The sequence below is a fragment of the Labeo rohita genome, chromosome 7, assembly GCF_022985175.1.
Source record: "Labeo rohita strain BAU-BD-2019 chromosome 7, IGBB_LRoh.1.0, whole genome shotgun sequence".
Taxonomy (NCBI): Eukaryota; Metazoa; Chordata; class Actinopteri; order Cypriniformes; family Cyprinidae; genus Labeo; species Labeo rohita.
Window position 1 is genome coordinate 40,322,799 of NC_066875.1, and position 18,190 is coordinate 40,340,988.

General features: G+C 34.3%; 1 protein-coding gene across 16 annotated transcripts in view; it reads right to left on the reverse strand.

Moving 5' to 3' along the window:
* Positions 1 to 17,644, reverse strand: part of ehbp1l1a (EH domain binding protein 1-like 1a) — a 40,606-nt gene extending 22,962 nt beyond the window's left edge. For 8 of the 16 annotated variants that reach the window (XM_051116030.1, XM_051116039.1, XM_051116034.1 and 5 more), the window contains exons 1-11: positions 17,348 to 17,644; positions 11,400 to 11,457; positions 9,687 to 9,782; positions 8,922 to 8,975; positions 8,423 to 8,601; positions 8,137 to 8,276; positions 7,674 to 7,748; positions 5,522 to 5,770; positions 3,454 to 3,657; positions 3,053 to 3,271; positions 986 to 1,489 (exon numbers count right to left, since the gene is read on the reverse strand). In XM_051116030.1, coding sequence (XP_050971987.1) covers positions 986 to 1,489; positions 3,053 to 3,271; positions 3,454 to 3,657; positions 5,522 to 5,770; positions 7,674 to 7,748; positions 8,137 to 8,276; positions 8,423 to 8,601; positions 8,922 to 8,975; positions 9,687 to 9,782; positions 11,400 to 11,457; positions 17,348 to 17,451 — 1,882 coding nt within the window. In that variant the 5' untranslated portion in view covers positions 17,452 to 17,644. The remainder of the gene's footprint in view (positions 1 to 985; positions 1,490 to 3,052; positions 3,272 to 3,453; positions 3,658 to 5,521; positions 5,771 to 7,673; positions 7,749 to 8,136; positions 8,277 to 8,422; positions 8,602 to 8,921; positions 8,976 to 9,686; positions 9,783 to 11,399; positions 11,458 to 17,347) is intronic. The other 8 variants (XM_051116031.1, XM_051116027.1, XM_051116045.1 and 5 more) reach the window with 7 other exon arrangements.
* Between the last annotated feature and the right edge of the window lie 546 nt (positions 17,645 to 18,190).

Genomic DNA, 18,190 nt, shown 5'->3' on the forward strand with positions numbered 1-18,190 from the left:
CATTACATCACTTGCTCACCAATGGATCCTCTGCAGTGAATGGGTGCCGTCAGAATGAGAGTCTAAGCAGCTGATAAAACCATCACAATAATCCACAAGTAATCCACATGACTCCAGTCCATCAATTAACATCTTGTGCAGCAAAAAGCTGCATGCTTGTAAGAAACAAATCTATATTTAAACATGTTTTGACTTTAAAACAATGCTTCTGGTCAAAATTTGAATCCATAACCCATAATAATGCTTCCTCCAGTGAAAAAGTCTTCTTCAAAATTCACAGACATATTTGTTTAAAACTGTTTGTACTTGGAAACAATGCTTGATCTGTGCATATTTCTCTCCTGATTCAGACAACATGAATGTTTTACTGGAGAAAGCAATATTATGGATAGAGATTGAAGTTACAGTTTGAAGTTAACAAACGTCTTAATGATGGATTTATTTTTTGAAAACACACAGATTTTTGCTTAAAAATACATTAATTGATGGACTAAAGTCATGTGGATTGTTTGTGTATTATTGTGATGTTTTTATCAGCTGTTTGTACTCTCATTCTGACGGCACCCATTCACTGCAGCTCTACAGAAGACAATAGTCTAATTGTTCAGCTTAGCTCAATTCAGTGTTGCTTCAAATCAGTTCAAAAAGTTGATGTTGCAAAGTTAGATTTTGAAGACATTTACCATTACTTTATATCTAAAGGCTTCTTTTAAAAGCAACAGTTCTGAAACATCATAAGGGTTAATCATAAAGTTAATGATTACGATTTTTATTTTTGGATGAATCATTCCCTTGAGAGATGATTTATTCAGACAGTGAGGATTAGAAAATTCACATTGTTCATGCTCCAATAAAAGGGCATCCAAAACCTTTAACACAGCAGATTTTTTTCATCTTAAACTCAAAAGATGAAAACTAATCATTTTATTAGTTTGACACATGCAAACAGGTTTAGAATAATTATCCTAGAATGTTTGTTCTCTACCTGACTCTGCAACAACAGATGCAGTGACCACAGGACCAACATCAGGAGTGGAACTTAGAGGAGCATCAGAAACAACGAGAGGAGGAGATGACAGGAGAGTAGAAACACATGGATAAAAGGTGGATGGAGAACTAAATGAAGCAGCAGGAGCAATGGAGGGAGAAACCAGTGATGTTGGAGCAGGAGAAAGGACGGCAGCTGACGGGGTTTGGGAGCAAGAAGTAGACACTGTCGCATCGCTAGGCTTCCCATAGAAAGGAGCCACACTGGGAGATGTAACAACAGGATTGGGAGTAATGGTAGAGGAGCTCATTGGTTGAGGAAGCACATGGGATGAAGACATTGCAGGAAGGGGGACATACATTTGAGGAGGGGTTTGTGCAGGAGGAGAGGAGGTAATAGAGGCCGGATGACGCTGCTGGTTAATATGTTCTGGAGAGGTGAGGGGAGCAGGACAGAGAGTAGGGTGCAGCTTAGGAGACCTCCACTCTTTTTGCCAAGATGCTGGAGTTTACCATGGTAAATAATGACAGAGTGCATGTATGGCAAGTAGAAAAGAAAGAGGAGAAGAAGAAAAAAGGAATATGATTAGCATAGATTTGCAAATGCTAACAGTGTTTGGGAAAAAGTAAAGCTGAAATCAAAAGTTTACATACACCATGCAGAAACTGCAAAATTATTATTTTACCAAAAAATAATAGTTGAATTTATAAAAATCACCCCGTTCAAAAGTTTACATACACTTGATTCTTAATACTGTGTTATTACCTGAATGATTCTTTTTGTTTTTGTTTAGTGATAGTTGTTCATGAGTCCCTTGTTTGTTGTGAATATTTAAACTGCGTGCTGTTCTTCAGAAAATTCCTTCAGGTCCCACAAATTCTTTGTTTTTTCTGCATTTTTTGTGTATTTGAACCCTTTATAACAATGACTGTATGATTTTGAGATCCATCTTTTCACTCTGAGGACAACTAAGGGACTCTATGCAACTATTACAGAAGGTTCAAATGCTCACTGATGCTTTAGAAGGAAACGTGATGCATTAAGAGCTGGGGGGTGAAAACTTTTTGAATTTGAAGATCAGGGTAAATTTAACTTATTTTGTCTTCTGGGAAACATGTAAGTATCTTCTGTAGCTTCTGAAGGGCAGTATTAAATGAAAAAAAATATCTAAAAAAGATATTTAAGCAAAATAAGAAAAATGTACATTCTGTTCAAAAGTTTACACCCCTGGCTCTTAATGCATCGTGTTTCCTTCTGAAATGTCTTTTATGTGAAATATCTTATTCAGGTCAGTACTAAATAAAAACTAACATGCATTTTGTATGATCCCTCTTATTTTGGTAAGATAAATAACATTTTGCAGATTCTGTAAACTTTTGACTTCAACTGTAAAAAGAGATTCTTCTAATTTTTAGAATTAAAAAAAAGAAATTAATACTTATACTCAAAGGTGCATTAAACTGATCAAAAGTGACATTTTTTATAATAAATATTTCAAATAAATGCTGTGCTTTTGAGCTTTCAACTCAGCAAAGAATCCTAAATCCAAAAAACGTATTGCAATTTCCACAAAACTTTTAAGCAGCACAATGGTTTCAACACTGATAATAATAATAAATGTTTCTTGAGCAGCAAATCAGCATATTAGAATGATTTCTGAAGGTTTATGTGACACTGAAGACTGGAGTAATGATGATAAAAATTCAGCTTTGCATCACAGGAATAAATTACATTTTAAAATATATTAAAACAGAAAGCTGCAATATTTCACAATATTGCCGTTATTACTTTACTGTATTTTAGATTGAATAAATGCAGCCTTGGTGATAAGAATAGACAAATCATACCAACTCCAAACCTTTAAACAGCATTATATCTAGTAAAATTTAATAATACATTTGATCATTTGATCATTTTAATAGTACACGCCTTTGACAGTAACTTTGCATCTCTTTATAACCTCCAAATCCTTTTCAGAAAGCTGGATACAGACTAAGAAATATGTGGTTTAAATTAATCTTTTAAATTCAAAAGGCATCAGATTTAAAAATGTGCCCCATGTACCTGTCTCAGTGGCAGAGGGCATACTCGTAGGCTTTGTAAGGGCGGAGCCTGGTTCAGCCAATGAGGCGCGATACATTTTTGAGGGGCGTGGTGCAGTCATTGAGCCCTGAGGGGAGAAGCCAAACTCGAAGGAGGAGGGGTCAAAATCAGAAGGGGAAGAGTGTGAAGAGGGAAAACTGTGAGGTCTCCAGGTCTTGCTACGAGTGGCAGAATGGGCGGCTATGTCAGGGGAGAAAACAATGAGACAGAATAGAGAAGAATGAAGAAGACGACAAAATGGAAGCAAGGTGAAGCAGCAACAGTACAGGTAAAAATGAAAGGCGTGCAAAATACATTACACAGTTAATGCAAGCTATAATACAACTATTTACAAGCTTTATCTTTTCTGACTAACTCATTACCTTTCTGGGTTGTATCAGGTAGAGGAGCCTGCTGAGGGGACAAGGAGGATTGAGCAGAGGAAGAAGAAAAGGGTGTGCTAATCCCAGGAAGAAAAGAAAAAGGTCTTTGGGGAGGAACTGCACTGCCTTCAGCAGAGCGACTGCTCTCCAATAACTCAGCCCTAGCAAGACCTCCAGATGGCCTTTGAGTGACAGATACAGCCACTTAAAGGGAGAAGGAAAAATTATTGCATGATGAGAGGTGGAGAGGAAAAAAACAACAGAAGACAGAAAGTAAAGATACAGCTTTTTGTAAATCTGTTGATGTGTGTGTTTTAAAAGAGTGAAAAACACTCATTAGATTGAGATAAATAAGGTTCATTAGACCAAGTAGTGACAGGGCAAGAATGGTAAATGTCATGGGCTGGATATATAGCTAGTTTGATGAACAAATTCACAGGGTGCTACGGCAGTTACTATGGGGATCAGGCTTTTGCCTTAAAACTCATCTGTTGTTTTCAATGGGCAGTTTTCCAAAAGTCAATAAACATTCCTTTTAATTAATCTAGAAGTGAAGAATGTTCAAAGAATAAATGATTCTACAAATGTTCCACAAAATACAATACCAATCAAACATGTTTGAACAGATAGATTTTTATTGTTTTTGTTGTTGTTGTTGTTTTTTTAAGAATTCTGTTCTGCTCACCAAGCTTGCATTCATTTGATTTCTAAAATACAAAATACAGCAAAAGCAGTAATATTGTGAAATATTTTTACTATTTAAATAACTGCTTGCTATTTGAATATATTTTAAAAAGTAATTTGTTCCTGTGATCAATGCAAATTTTTCAGCTTTCGTAACATTATACATTATACCATTCAAAAGCTTAGAAATCAATACTTTTATTTAGCAAGCTGATCAAAAGTGATGATAAAGACATTTATAATGTTACAAAAGATTTCTATTTCAAAATAACCAGATTAGATTTCTATTTTTTCTATTTCAGATAAATGCTGTACTTTCTATTCATTAAAAAGAAATCTGAAAAAATTCTGCTCAGCTGTTTTCAACATAATAGTAATAAATGTTTTTTGACCCAGAGTTATTTGTTGAATGATTTCTAGCTTTGAAATCACACAAATAAATTAGATTTTAAAATATATTCAAAGAGAAAAGAGTTATTTTAAATAGTAAAAATGTTTCAATATTTTAATGTTTTTGCTGTACTTCTTCTGTAAAAAAAAAAACTAACATTAAAAATCTTAGTGTTCAAAAACTTTAAAAAAAAAAAAAAAACTTGAAAGTGGAAGTGTACCTATGCAGACCTTATTGTCAGAAACAAATAGTAATTTCTAATTAATTTCTTGGTTTGATCTCTTAAACTACATTAGTTTAAAATAGCGGTCTCAGAATTTCATGCAGATATTCATGCAGTAATCTCATGCAGATATTCATGAATATAACAAATTCCGTTTAAAATATTTAAAATGTGAGACAGAAATTCAAACTGTGAAATAGTTGCAATTGCAAAATATATAATCATTTTATGACATACACTAATGCTCAAAGATTTGGGGTCAGTAAGTTTTTTTTAAGAAATGGATCATTTTATTCAGCAAGGGCATTATATTAATCAAAAGTTATGCTGATTTGGTGCTTTTGAAACATTTCTTCTTCTTATAATTATGACAGAAATCTTTTGTAGCATTATAAATATACTTATTGAATGTGAATACATTTATAATGTTACAAAAGATTTCTGTTTTTAAAAAATGCTGTTATTTTAAACTTTCTATTCATCAAAGAAGCTTGAATCCTTAAATATATAACCCCAACCCCCATCTCTCCAACTCTCTATCTATTCCATAGCACTATTAATTTCTTTAGGTTTAAAACCTTTTACTTACTTGTTTTACCTTTAAAACACACCAAAATATAAATGACGAAAACATGTACTGTAAGTATTAACAGAAGAGTGAGTTTGTGGATGATCTGTGAGGTATGGACATGTACACAGTGCAGTGGATGGAGACCAGCACAACTCTGTGGTGATCTGCTGCATTGCACCGGGTGGATGAGTATTTGTACCTGAGCCAGTTGGCGGCTGGAAGATTTTGGGCAGGGCGGGTGGATGAGCACGCGCAAATGCAGGTACAGTGAAGGCGTACGGGGAGGGACGTGTCTGCGGGACGCTGCTGGCAGTACGGGAGGGTTGGATATAGGAAGTGGAGAGGGGCGGGGCAGAAGGGTCAAGGGCGGTGTATGACAAGGGGCGGTACTGGAGAGGAACATTAGGTGTAATGAAGGAACAGCTCATCTGCTCTGGTTCAGAATGAGCTGAGAGAAATGATGATGATCATGGAGAGGAACAGACAAAAACAGAGGAAGTTAGAGTGGATGTGTATGTACTAAAGAAGAAGAGTTGATAGGTGGCAGACAAAAAATGCAGAGAGACAAAGAGGAACTCTAATGAGCAGGTAATAATTCAGAAGAGATGAAAATGGGCGAAACCAGGAAGAGATGCAGATTGCAGATAAACTCTCACACACGCAAACATATGACCACTGGTATGCTGAGGTCATGGGAATGCATTATGTAATTTCACCCACTTTCTGACAGATGCAAAACATTCCAAAGAATCCAGTCTATCCAAATACAGTGTAGCAACTAGGGCTGCATGATTAATTGAATGAGTTTATGAGGCGCGCTTAGTCAGTAAAGCCGGTACTATGATTAGTAGTAAAGCTCCATCACGTGCGTTCAGCTGGAGCGGCAATTAATACACAGAGCCATAAATCACTGACAAGCTACGCCAAATCGCGCTCATAATTATTATCGATTAATCGTGCAGCCCTAGTAGCAACACTGTTAGAAAGTGCATTACTTCTCATAACATATTTCTGACTTTATTTCTAGTATCTGATATGACAGGAAGAAGTGAAACAATTACATATTCAGTTTGAAATGGTTTTTGTTTTAGGTTTTAGATGTTTCCACAAGTTAAGTAGTAACATTATGTTCAATTTGCACAACTAAAGTAATTACACTTGATAACAATAATAATAATATTTACAGGGGTGAAACGGTGCCTGTACAAACACAAAATTTGCACAAAACATCCATGGTTCATGTAAAACAATATAAATATAAAATATAAACAATAAGAAATATATAAAATAGTGCTGGGCAATGATTAATCGTAATTATTCACATTCAAAATCAAAGTTTTTGTGTACATAATATATGTGTGTATAATTATGTATATATAAATACATACACATGCATGTATATATTTAAGAAAAATATGTTTATATATGTTTATGTTTATATATTAAATATACTTATAATATATATGTATAATATAATATAAATTATATAAATAAAAATATATACATGTAAATACATGTAAATATTTTTGAAATATTTACTGTATTTGTATGTCTTTATATATACATAATAAATATACACACACATACATACATTATATAAACAAAAACTTTTATTTTGGATACAAATAATCGTGATTAATTGTTGCCTAGTACTAAATAATACAAATGTGTGCATATAAATATAAATATTTATTGTATTATTTTAGATATTTCATATTGTTAATATTTTATATTTATATTATTGCATGGTATTTTGTACAAATTTTGTGTTTGTATATGAGTGTGTATTTGTATTATATATATATATATATATACACACATATACATATACATACACACACACACACACACTTTTTTATATTGCATTATGTGTGTGTGTGTGTTTGTATATTTTTTATATAAATATATAAATAATTTAATAATGTAAGAAGAATGTAAGTGCACTCCAGCTCAGTATGACCTTAAGTAATATAATAAAATAAGTTATATATATGCATGTCAATTGTCTAATATACAATAATAGATCAATTAATATAATAATACAAATTGTCTTAAGTGAATTATTTACACATCGGTGCATTTTGCTATAGCATAATAAAGGGCCTCATTGCAAAACAAATAATGCAAATGAATAAATGTCAGCCAATCACAGTGTTAAATTTTCAGCTTGCACTATCAAGCCTCAAATTTCTCAATCAGCGTCAACCAATTATGATGCAAACATTTACCAACCTGAAACCGGCATGCTACAAAGCTGTCACACCCTATAATACTTCATTTGAATATTATCATACCAAAAAATAGGAAAGAAAGAGAGTGGAAAGAAGAAGCCAGAGCAGTCAGTAATCTACCTGTGTCAGAGGGACCTGTGTCTACAGCAGGTCTCCAGGCCTTGTCATGTATTCTCCTAGCTGGAGGAAGAGGAGCTGACCACAGAGAGGAAGAATAGAGCGACAGACAAAGAATGAAAAAGAAAGAAACCATCTGAGAAAAGAATGACAAAAGAAAATCTACAACACGGCTGAGAGAGAATATTTTCAGATTCTGTTTTTCACTGCCAAATGCATGGAAGCTACCTTTAAATCTGAAATGCAGCACTAAACTGTGGCAAACATTAAAACAACTCAATACGACCAAACAACTAAAAACAGCAAACAACCACCAGATCCTCTACATCAACAACACAACGCCAGGAAAGAAAACCGCAAATAATCTTTTCAGAACAGGAAATGCCTGTTTTTAAACTTGTTTCCATACTTCAGGTTTACTATTACTTCCGTATGTGTACTTGAGACTGTGAGAGTATGTCAGTACCTATTACTGCTGTGGCCATTTTCACTGCTGCACTCAATCTTTTGTCTTCCTCCTCATCGCTGTCATTGAAGTCATCCAGGTTTCCAATGTCAGACTGCTTCAAACTCATCAGACTGGCCAGACTTTGCATGTCCTCATCACTGAATACACAACACAGAATACAGAACTATTGAAGATTATTGAAGGCCTAGTAAAACTATAGATCTGTAAATATAATGTAGCTGATACTGTTAATGTCTGCTTGGATTGATGCTTATGCAGTATTAATGAAAACATCTGAACTCACGTAGCTTTGCCCTCCTTCAGGAAGACACAGGACAGAGTGAGTTTAAGCGTGGCATCCAGCACTTTCACAGACAGAGGCTTTAGTGTAAGCGTCAGGTCAAACTGAGCTGGGGTCGCGCTTGCGTACTTCTTCATGTTCACATCCACTGATGCTAAAACTTTTCGGTGGCCCTTTGTTTCCTGTAGATGAGATGGGGTTAGAGCACAGGACTTTCAAACCGTAGTGTAGCGCCAAATCAACAAAGCCATCACAACATAATTCAAGACACGCTGTCTTTTGATAACAAAATATTGCAAAAGAGCAATACACGTAAAATGTTACATCCTGACCCATTTCTGTCACAGCCCTAAGTTTATTAAACAAAGAAAAAGAGTCAGGGAGTGGCCCATACTTTTTAACCAAAGCAGAAATGCTTTTGTGGCTAAGGTTAGCAAAACAGCTAAAATTGCTAGCAGCACCTTTAATAAACAGGGTGAGATTACAGAGTAAAAAGACTCACATTTTCTATGATGAAAGTCCAGTCTTTGTCCTCAAATTCATCTGCATTTGGATCCTAAATGGAAAGAGAAAATTGCTGATGTGGATGTGGATTACATGTACTTACATAGCATTTATATAACAATGACAACAATTATGTTTACAACTTTTTGTTAGCTTATTATTTGCATATTTAAGCACCGTATCACATACTCTCTCAATTTTCTATGATTCAACTTGTTAAATCTTTTTAAGCAGTTTTTATGCTCGTCAAGGCTGCATTTATTTGATTAAACATACAGTAAAAATGGTAATATTGTGAAATATGTGTACAATTTAAAATAGCTGTTTTTTATTTGAATATATTTTTAAATATAATTTATTCCTGTGATGAAAAGCTGAATTTTCAGCATCATTACTCCAGTCTTCAGTGTCACATGATCCTTCAGAAATCATTCTAAATATGCAGATTTGTTGGTTAATGTTAAAGTTAAAGTTGTGCTGCTTACATTTTTTGTGAAAAATATATATATTTTTTTTTTCAAGATTGACATTTTTTCCCCACATTTTCAGGATTTAAATTTCTGTCTGATGAACAGAAAATTAAAAAGAACAGCACTTATTTGAAATGTGATTTTTTTTTTTGGAACACTGTAAAAGATTTAGTCATTTAAATCACAACTGCTTAAAAATACACATTTCTTTCAAAAATAAAGATACAAATAAAATCTCACTCAAACTGTTAAATGGAAGTGTACATGGAATTCTTTTTATATTGTATATTCACCTTAAAAAGAGTGACGCTGATGTCCACGCTCTCAGGAACCTGCCAAACCACAGTCCCCCTGTATGGGTTCTTGATACCTGGTTGCCAGCCATGAAGCTGATAAAGACAATGAGAATACTGCTATTAACACAGCTGCTAATACCCAGTCAGTCAAACATATCTGATGTTTACACAATGAAAAAACAAAGTCTTAACATAAAAGCTGCCTGGAAGATAATAATGCATGTTCTTTCATAAAAGGATTAGGCTTCATCTATATTAATGCAATCATCCATAAATTATTATTACATCACAGTGCCACCAAATGATTTATGCGCTTGGAGGAAGTATTTGTTCTTTCTCGGGCAAACATTTTCTGTGTGGTTTCGAATGACACTGATATGCTGAGATTTATTTTCATCCTCTGTAAAATTCGTAAAGATTTAATTTAGATAACATGTCCTGGCTTTAACAGCAATATGATATCCAATCATATTCCTAACAGAAAAAACAACTATGATGTGCTGTTCTGTATTTACAGAGTTGTGCTCTACACTCTAAAAAATGCTGGGTTATTCTTTTAACCAAAGTGCTGGGTTCAGCCCACTGGGTCATTTAATTGGGTTATTTTTAATATTTTTACCCAGGTGCTGGCTTATTTTTTTTACCCAAATGCTGGGTTCAACTTGTTGGGTCATTTTATTGGCTTTTTTTGATATTTCTACCCAGTTGCTAGGTAGTTTTTCTGTAACTAGTAGCTGGGTCAATTTAAACGCTGGGTTATTTTTTTCTACCCAACCGCTGGGTTGAGCCTGTCCCCTACGCAACAACCCAGCTGCTGAGTTACATCCAAGGCACAGGCTTTTTGAGTCTACTACAGGAGAGAGTGGTTCTTAGCGTTGCAGATTTGGTCCACTTCTTCAATGAAATAAAGGTTTGTATACTTTTTATTTCATTTATAAAGTCTGTACTGTGCTGTATATTGTATTATTTTACAAAACACAACATAAGGACGAGAGATGTTAGTAAGCTACGTCAGCAGTGGTCGGTCGTTTCGCATGATAGGATTTTATTCATTATAATGCTGGGTTTAATTTAATGTTATAATATGTTCTCGCCGGCTCAGATTTTGGAGACACACCGGCATGAAAATTTGAATATTTCAGTAAAAAGCGATTACAGAGAATGGTTGAATAAACTAAAATGCTATTTTTAAATGTTACACTTTATGTCTAAATGCTTGTTTACTGAGTTTAAATGCATGTAATATTGTAAACTATGCTGTATTCACCCAGATATATTCAATATGTCTTGTATTTTGTCTATGTGTTCTTGCTTGATAATAAATGTCTATCTTTTTATTATTGCTTTTGCCTATAGTAATTCTGTGATTTTTAATTTCCAGCCCATTTTAAGCCAGCAATATAATAATTTTTTAAACAATAGATGGCTTAAATAAAATAAACCCAGCATGGTGGGTAAAAACAAACAAACAAAAAAAAAAAACAGCATATGTTCTGTTACCCAGCACTGGGTTGCCAAATAACCCAAGTTGGGTTGTTTGTAACCCAGCATTTTTAGAGTGTAGCTTTACTATTCCAGTAGCTACTAAAACATTAGCAACTCTAGATGAATAAACATCAAAATATCATAACCACAGCCGTATCTTCATGTAGTACTTGAAAGCTATACATGTGGGAACTGTAAGAATAAAAACCCACATCCTCCTTTTACCTTGCTGCAGATGCGTCTGTTTCGTCTGGTCCAAACCACTCGCAGTTTGTCTGGCTGCCTGTGAACCACAAAAAAAACAAAAAAAAAAACAAAACACATACAATAACACATTACAATACAGAAACATCATAACTCCTGTTTTACACTGAAAGTACATATACTATAATTTAGTTTGTTTAGTGAGCAGTGTAACACTGCATGAGGCTGTTTTGCTATTCACAAAGAACTGAAATTTGAAATTACTCATAAAATAGTGAAAATATAACTAGGATTTTCAATCATACTCTTAAAATTCCTTAGGGAACTGTTTTAAAGGAGAAGTCCACTTCCGAAACAAAGATTCACATATAATGTACTGAGCCTCTTGTCATCCAAGATGTTCATGTCTTTCCAAGATGTTTATGTCTTTCTGTTTTTGTTCCAGTTCATGACAGTTAGGGTGTATCGAAAAACTCCCATTTCATGTTCTCCCTCAACTTCTTAATCATCTTATATCACGGTTTTACCTTTTTTGTTAAGGGTGTTTGTTCACTTTGCAAAGACTGGGTCGGAACTTCTGCAGCGATGTAGGATGATTTTGAAATGATTTTTGAAGTTGAGGGAGAAAATACGATCTGAGTTTTTCGACATACCCTAACTGTCTTGAGTCAGAATATACCAGTTCAAGGAGAGAAAGGCAAGACGAGCGTTTGAGATTAAAAAGAATTTAAATTGTTTTTTTGTTTTTTTTATGAAAATAGCCAATCATTTCGCTAGATAAGACCCTTCTTCCTTGGCTGGGATCGTTTACAACTGCATTTGGGATCGTTTGAAGCCACATTTAAACTGCATTTTGGAAGTTCAAAATTGGGGCACCATATCAGTCCATTATATGGAGAAAAATGCTGAAATGTTTTCCTCAAAAAACAATTTCTTTACAACGAAAGAAAGAAAGACATGAACATCTTGGATGACAAGGGGGTGAGTACATTATATGTGAATCTTTGTTTTGGAAGTGGACTTCTCCTTTAAGGAGGTTAGTCTCTATCAGCATGATGAAGAGGACTACTATCATGTGCACTCAGTTTGGTTATTAGGTTACTCATCTGACCCACATACAGGAAAGCATTAGCTGGCTTCATTGGGAGGAATGCTGGAGCTTCTTTAAGATCTGGTGAAATTATCTGTTCCTGTTCTAACAGGCTAACACTATGCATAACGTGAGCAATCGCAGAACAAAATATGTTAAGCAACTGAGAGACTCATCATGGAGTGCAAACACTTCAGGCCAATATGCAACATGTGACAGATCTTAAAATATGTTCATGCTAACATTCTGGAGAAGCACAGCATATAGCTGAAAAAAGAAATTAAATTAAATGGGTCACATCATGAGAAATTATTTGAGACAAAGGAGTTCACTGTACTTTGAAAACATACTGTAATTTTCATCTCAAAACTCCAAAAAGACCATCAAAAGGATTCATTCTTTACCTACAAAGTGAAATTATTTTTACCTAATTTTACATAAATGTACCTCAGTGAAACATATAAAGTAATAGTAACAACATATATATTACCTTATATAAACAACAAAAATATTAGCTTTTTAAGTTCAAGTTAATCGTAAGCTAAAGTGACTGAGTATTAACAGAGCGAGGTGTGACGAGGGTTTCCCTAAGTGTGGTTGTGGGAAATATAACCTGAGACTTGCTCTACTTTTCCCCAGTCTGTTTATGCCAAACTGATCTCTCTTCTCTCAATGGAGGGTGTGGACTCTCCTTCCACTAACATTATCAGATCAGCTGTTTAACTTACACACATTGTGCCACTTCCTCATGGAAGTGTTTTTGGTTCAAATGCCTCATTTTTAACCACTTTTTCTGTTCTTTTGCTATGTACCTTTATGTGAATTTTCAACAGCAATGCTTGAATGCTTGTTTTGAACACATACGAAAATGGAAATGGTTCATGCTTAATATTTTCATAATTAGAATGGTAAAAGACTGCAAAATGTCACAGAAAAACGTGTTGATTGGTTAATGCTGAGTTACCTTACTATGGTGAAAAACTGTAATAAATCTAACTGGATGTGTCATGTAATTTTACGATGAAATTCTATTACATTTTCAGTTTTTGCATGTGAAATACAGTTGAGGTAAAAAGTTTACATACACCAGAATCTGCAAAATGTTAATTACTTAACCAAAATAAGAGGGATTATACAAAATGCATATTAATTTTTCATCTAGTACTGACCTAAATAAGATATTTCACATAGAAGACATTACCATATAGTCCACAACAGAGAAAATAATAGCTGAATTTATAAAAACATGCCCGTTCAAAAGTTTGCATACGCATTTTTCTGTATTTGAACTCTTTCCAACAATGAGCGTATGATTTTGAGATCAATCTTTTTACACTGTGGACAACTCATACGCAACTATTACAGAAGGTTCAAATGCTCATCGATGCTTCAGAAGGAAAAATTATGCATTAAGTGCTGGGGGTGAAAACTTTTGGAATTTGAAGATCGGACTTATTTTGTCTTCTGGGAAACACGTAAGTATCTTCTGCCGCTTCTGAAGGGCAGTACTAAATGGAAAAAAATGTAATATTTAGGCAAAATAGGAAAAATGTACACATCTTCATTCTGTTCAAAAGTTTACACCCCCGGCTCTTAATACATCATGTTCTCTTCTGGAGCATCAGTGAGCATTTGAACCTTCTGTAATGTGGCTTTCTCATTACCACCTGTGCTTTTTGGTGGTTGTCAGTGTATTATAAACGTACAAAACAGATTTTTAGTACTTTAGTAGGCTGGTAGTTTAACATTACCTCAGTAAATGAAAAATACATTGTTTTGCTGCATATTTATTTTAAATTACGGTTGAATCGCTGATGTTACATGGTTTATTTCAAGGTGGTAGTTGCGTTGCTGTCTATGCAGGGTCAGAAAGCTCTCAAATTTCATAAAAAATATTTTAATTAGTGTTCTGAAGATGAACGAAAGTTTGAAACAACATGAGGGTGAGTAATTAATGACAGAATTTTAATTTTGGGGTGAACTAACCCTTTAAGTTAAATCAGTAAAACCTAAAATGTTACTTCTGTATTTGTGGTATTTCTGGCAACCACAGCTGCCATTTCACAATTTACTGTGTAATAACACAAAAGTGCAAGCTATGACCAACCATACACTATTTATACTTGCAGATGGCCAGGCAGTTATGCAATTCTCATATCACACAGGTTGTTCCTATAATTTGGGGATATAAGCTACACGCTTTGCCTTTCCAGACATCCCATGCAACCCACCTGTAACCTCTATCACTCAATAGTACACCTGGAAAAGTGCTGATCGGTCAAATAAATGGGACATGAAGTGCTTCTATTAAATAATTTCCTCAAACTGATGAAAAAACGAATGACGGCAGTAGATTATGTCTACGCATGTTAACGTGGCATTTGAAGTCATAATAAAGGAAAGGAAAGGTGGAGAGAGAAAATCGTGGGCCTCTGGGTCTCGTATTGCAGGTCAGTGTCAGCGGCAGCTGCGTGGATGGATGCAAGAGGCCAAGCGACGTGGTGACAGAGTCATGGGGTCCACAGAAATAGACTGGGAAATGGCACACGCACTGATGTAAAGCGGCTGAAGTACAGTGCTACAACTATTAGCACTGTGCTTCAGAAGGGAACCAAGTTTTATTCCCACAAACAACTATTTAGAATTGAAGTACTAGATGGTGCTTTTTTTTTTAAATAATATATTTTTTTTATATTGTGTAAAATAATAACCCAGTTCAAACAATAAGATCAGAATTGTTTCATTTGTGGACAGTCTTGTAACACTGACCACATTTCACATTTAAGAACTAGCCGAGTCATTCAACTGACAGAATCAAACAGCTGTTCTGAGGTCAGACATTATTCAAGTCATGTGACTACACAAGACACACTGTCAATGGACCACAGAGATTGTTTCAGCGATCACAGAAGTCAGATGACATCATCACAGCACCAGCTAATGTTACTGAATGTCCCATGAAATACACTACTGTTCAAAGGTTTGGGGTCAGTAATATTTTTGTGAAGGAAACTAATACTTGTATTTAGCTTGGACACATTAAATTTATCAAAAGTGACTAAATACATTTATAATGTTACAAAATATTTCTATTTCAAATAAAAGCTGTTCTTTTGAAGTTTCAATTCATTAAGTAACTATGAGAAAGTGTCATGGTTTTCACAAAAATATTTAGCAGCACAATTATCTTTAAACAGATAATTATAAATGTTTCTTAAGCAGTAAATCAGCATATTAGAATGATTTCTGAAAGGATCATGTGACACTGAAGACTGCAATGGTAATGGTGCTGAAAATTCAGCTATCACAGGAATAAACAACAGGAATTTTAAATTGTAGTACTACTTCACATTATTACTGTTTTACTGTGTTTTTAATTAAATAAATGCACCCCTGGTGTGCAAGAGTCTTCAAACACTAAATCTTACCAATGCTAAACTTTTAAACAATAGCATATAAAAGGCTAAACATGCAAGTAAACATGTTTCAGCAAATAATAAAGGCATGTCTACACTACATGATGTAATATCTCTGTCTGCTTTCTAGGCTCGATGTTTAGTTTTCACAAAAAAATAAAAATATAAAAATAACAAACATACTATTTAATCATTCCAGCCATTCCACATACTACAAATTCTTCTAAGTTGCCATGTTTCTCTTAACACAAACTCCATGTCAAAGTCAAGAGTATGGACGCTTGTTTGTGTAGAAAATAAAAACTGGTTGCTTGGAAAATTATCAGTTACGGAAAACAGAAACCATATATCAATAAATAATTCATGTGTCTTCTTTACTTATTGCCTCTAACTGAATAAAAGGCAATTTCCTGTTCTAGTTGGAAGATCACTATCACAACAACACTTCATAAATATGATTATTATTTTACAATCATTGTTTTGATGGAACATCGATTACAAAAACACTGTCACATGATGCTAATGTACATTAAAATGATGTTGATCGTCAGGAAAATAATATTTTTATATTTGACATTGCCTAGGTTGGAATCCAGAAGCAATTTTTGTTAAATAGCCTTACTGAGATAACTGCATTTAAATGATTTCAGATTTAGAATATGGACTTGCCACACTGTCAAAAAAAAAAAAAAAAAAAAAAAAAAGTCTGGCACACCTGACTGATTTTTTTTTCTGAATGTTTCTTGTAATATTAAAATTATTTTAATCTAAATGCTTTGTAAACAAAAATAAATCGTGCTTTTAATGAGTTGCAGCCAACAAGTGCTCAACAACCATAAAAGCATCCCAAGATGCACCTCGTGCACTTTAGAAAATGAGTGTGTAGTGCTATACTGAACTCAAAAATATGATATTTTTGTAACAGTGTAATAATTAAAGACTGCGCATGACTGCATACAAATAAATGTCTATGGTTATCAGCTTTATCAATATTTGTAATACCCTCTCATGTGCATCCATTAAAGAGTATCACATAAAAAGTGCCTAATGAAGTTGCTCTGTAGCTGCTAATGAAAGTGTCCTTGAAGATGCGCTTCCAGTGGAACCATTAAGATGACTGTGTTCGGGAGAACTGAAAGTAAAACGGAAGTATAATCTGAGGTAGTAATAACAAAACTCACTACTACAAACAGAAATCTGCTTGCCGGAGTAAACAAGCCATCAGATGTTGTCCGTTCTTGACCTATAAAGAACCACAACACACTGACAATAAACTACTCTGCAACCTCACGAGCTTCGTTGTTTAAAATGGGAGCGTTGCGTTCTAATTTTATAGCGTCGCGTCGCTTGCTAAACTGGGTGTTATTGTAACTTAGCTACGTCAAACTTAAAAGAAACGTTAAACATGTATGAAAGTGTATAACAACAATATGAGACAACGAAAGAGAAATCGCGTTTCTTACCATTTCTTAGTGCACTCTACGGTGAGCTCTTGAAAGGACGCGGCAAACTGAAACTTCGACGCTCTTTTGCCAGCGCGCTGAAGTCTCTTCCAAACCGATGTCATGGTGATTGAACCTACATTAGACAGTTCCTCACAGCAAAAACTGAAAATTAAAATACATCAGGGGAATTGCTGTGTCACTTCGCCTACCCCCGATGTTCCAGGGAAGGCTGCTCCGCGCGCCGCCGCCTCATTCACACATGCTCCAAATGTCAAAGTGAAGGCTGCAGACGATAAGCGCAGACAGATCAGAGGAAACATACAACCAACCACTTTAGGTGAACTGACATATCCTGGACCCCCTAGGAATGGCCGGGAACAGAAATGCTGGCTCACCAATTTATATAGTCAATGTAATAATAAAGTGTTGTATTAATAAGTATAGCCTTATTTCCCCTTTAAATTATTACGTAGCCATTTTGATATAGTCATACTCATGTAATGGTGCACAAATGTGTGTTTTCTTACACACCACATTATTGTATATAATTTATATATAGGCCTAATATTATTGTAATATTATATAATAATTAATATTATAATATCTAATATTATATAGACTACAAACTTATTTTATTAGTTGCAAAAGATTATTTCTGTACATTTTCTATTTAAAAATGCATGTTTAGTTCAATGTGTTACTTGCTGTTTCTTTATAATTTTGACATTTATTAGCAATTTCCAAGTGAAAATTATTCTACACTATTTTTGTCTGTTTAGTGCTGTCAAACCATTAATCACAATTAATTGCATCCAAAATAAAAGTTTTTGTTTAAATACTGTGTGTGTGTACTGTGTATAA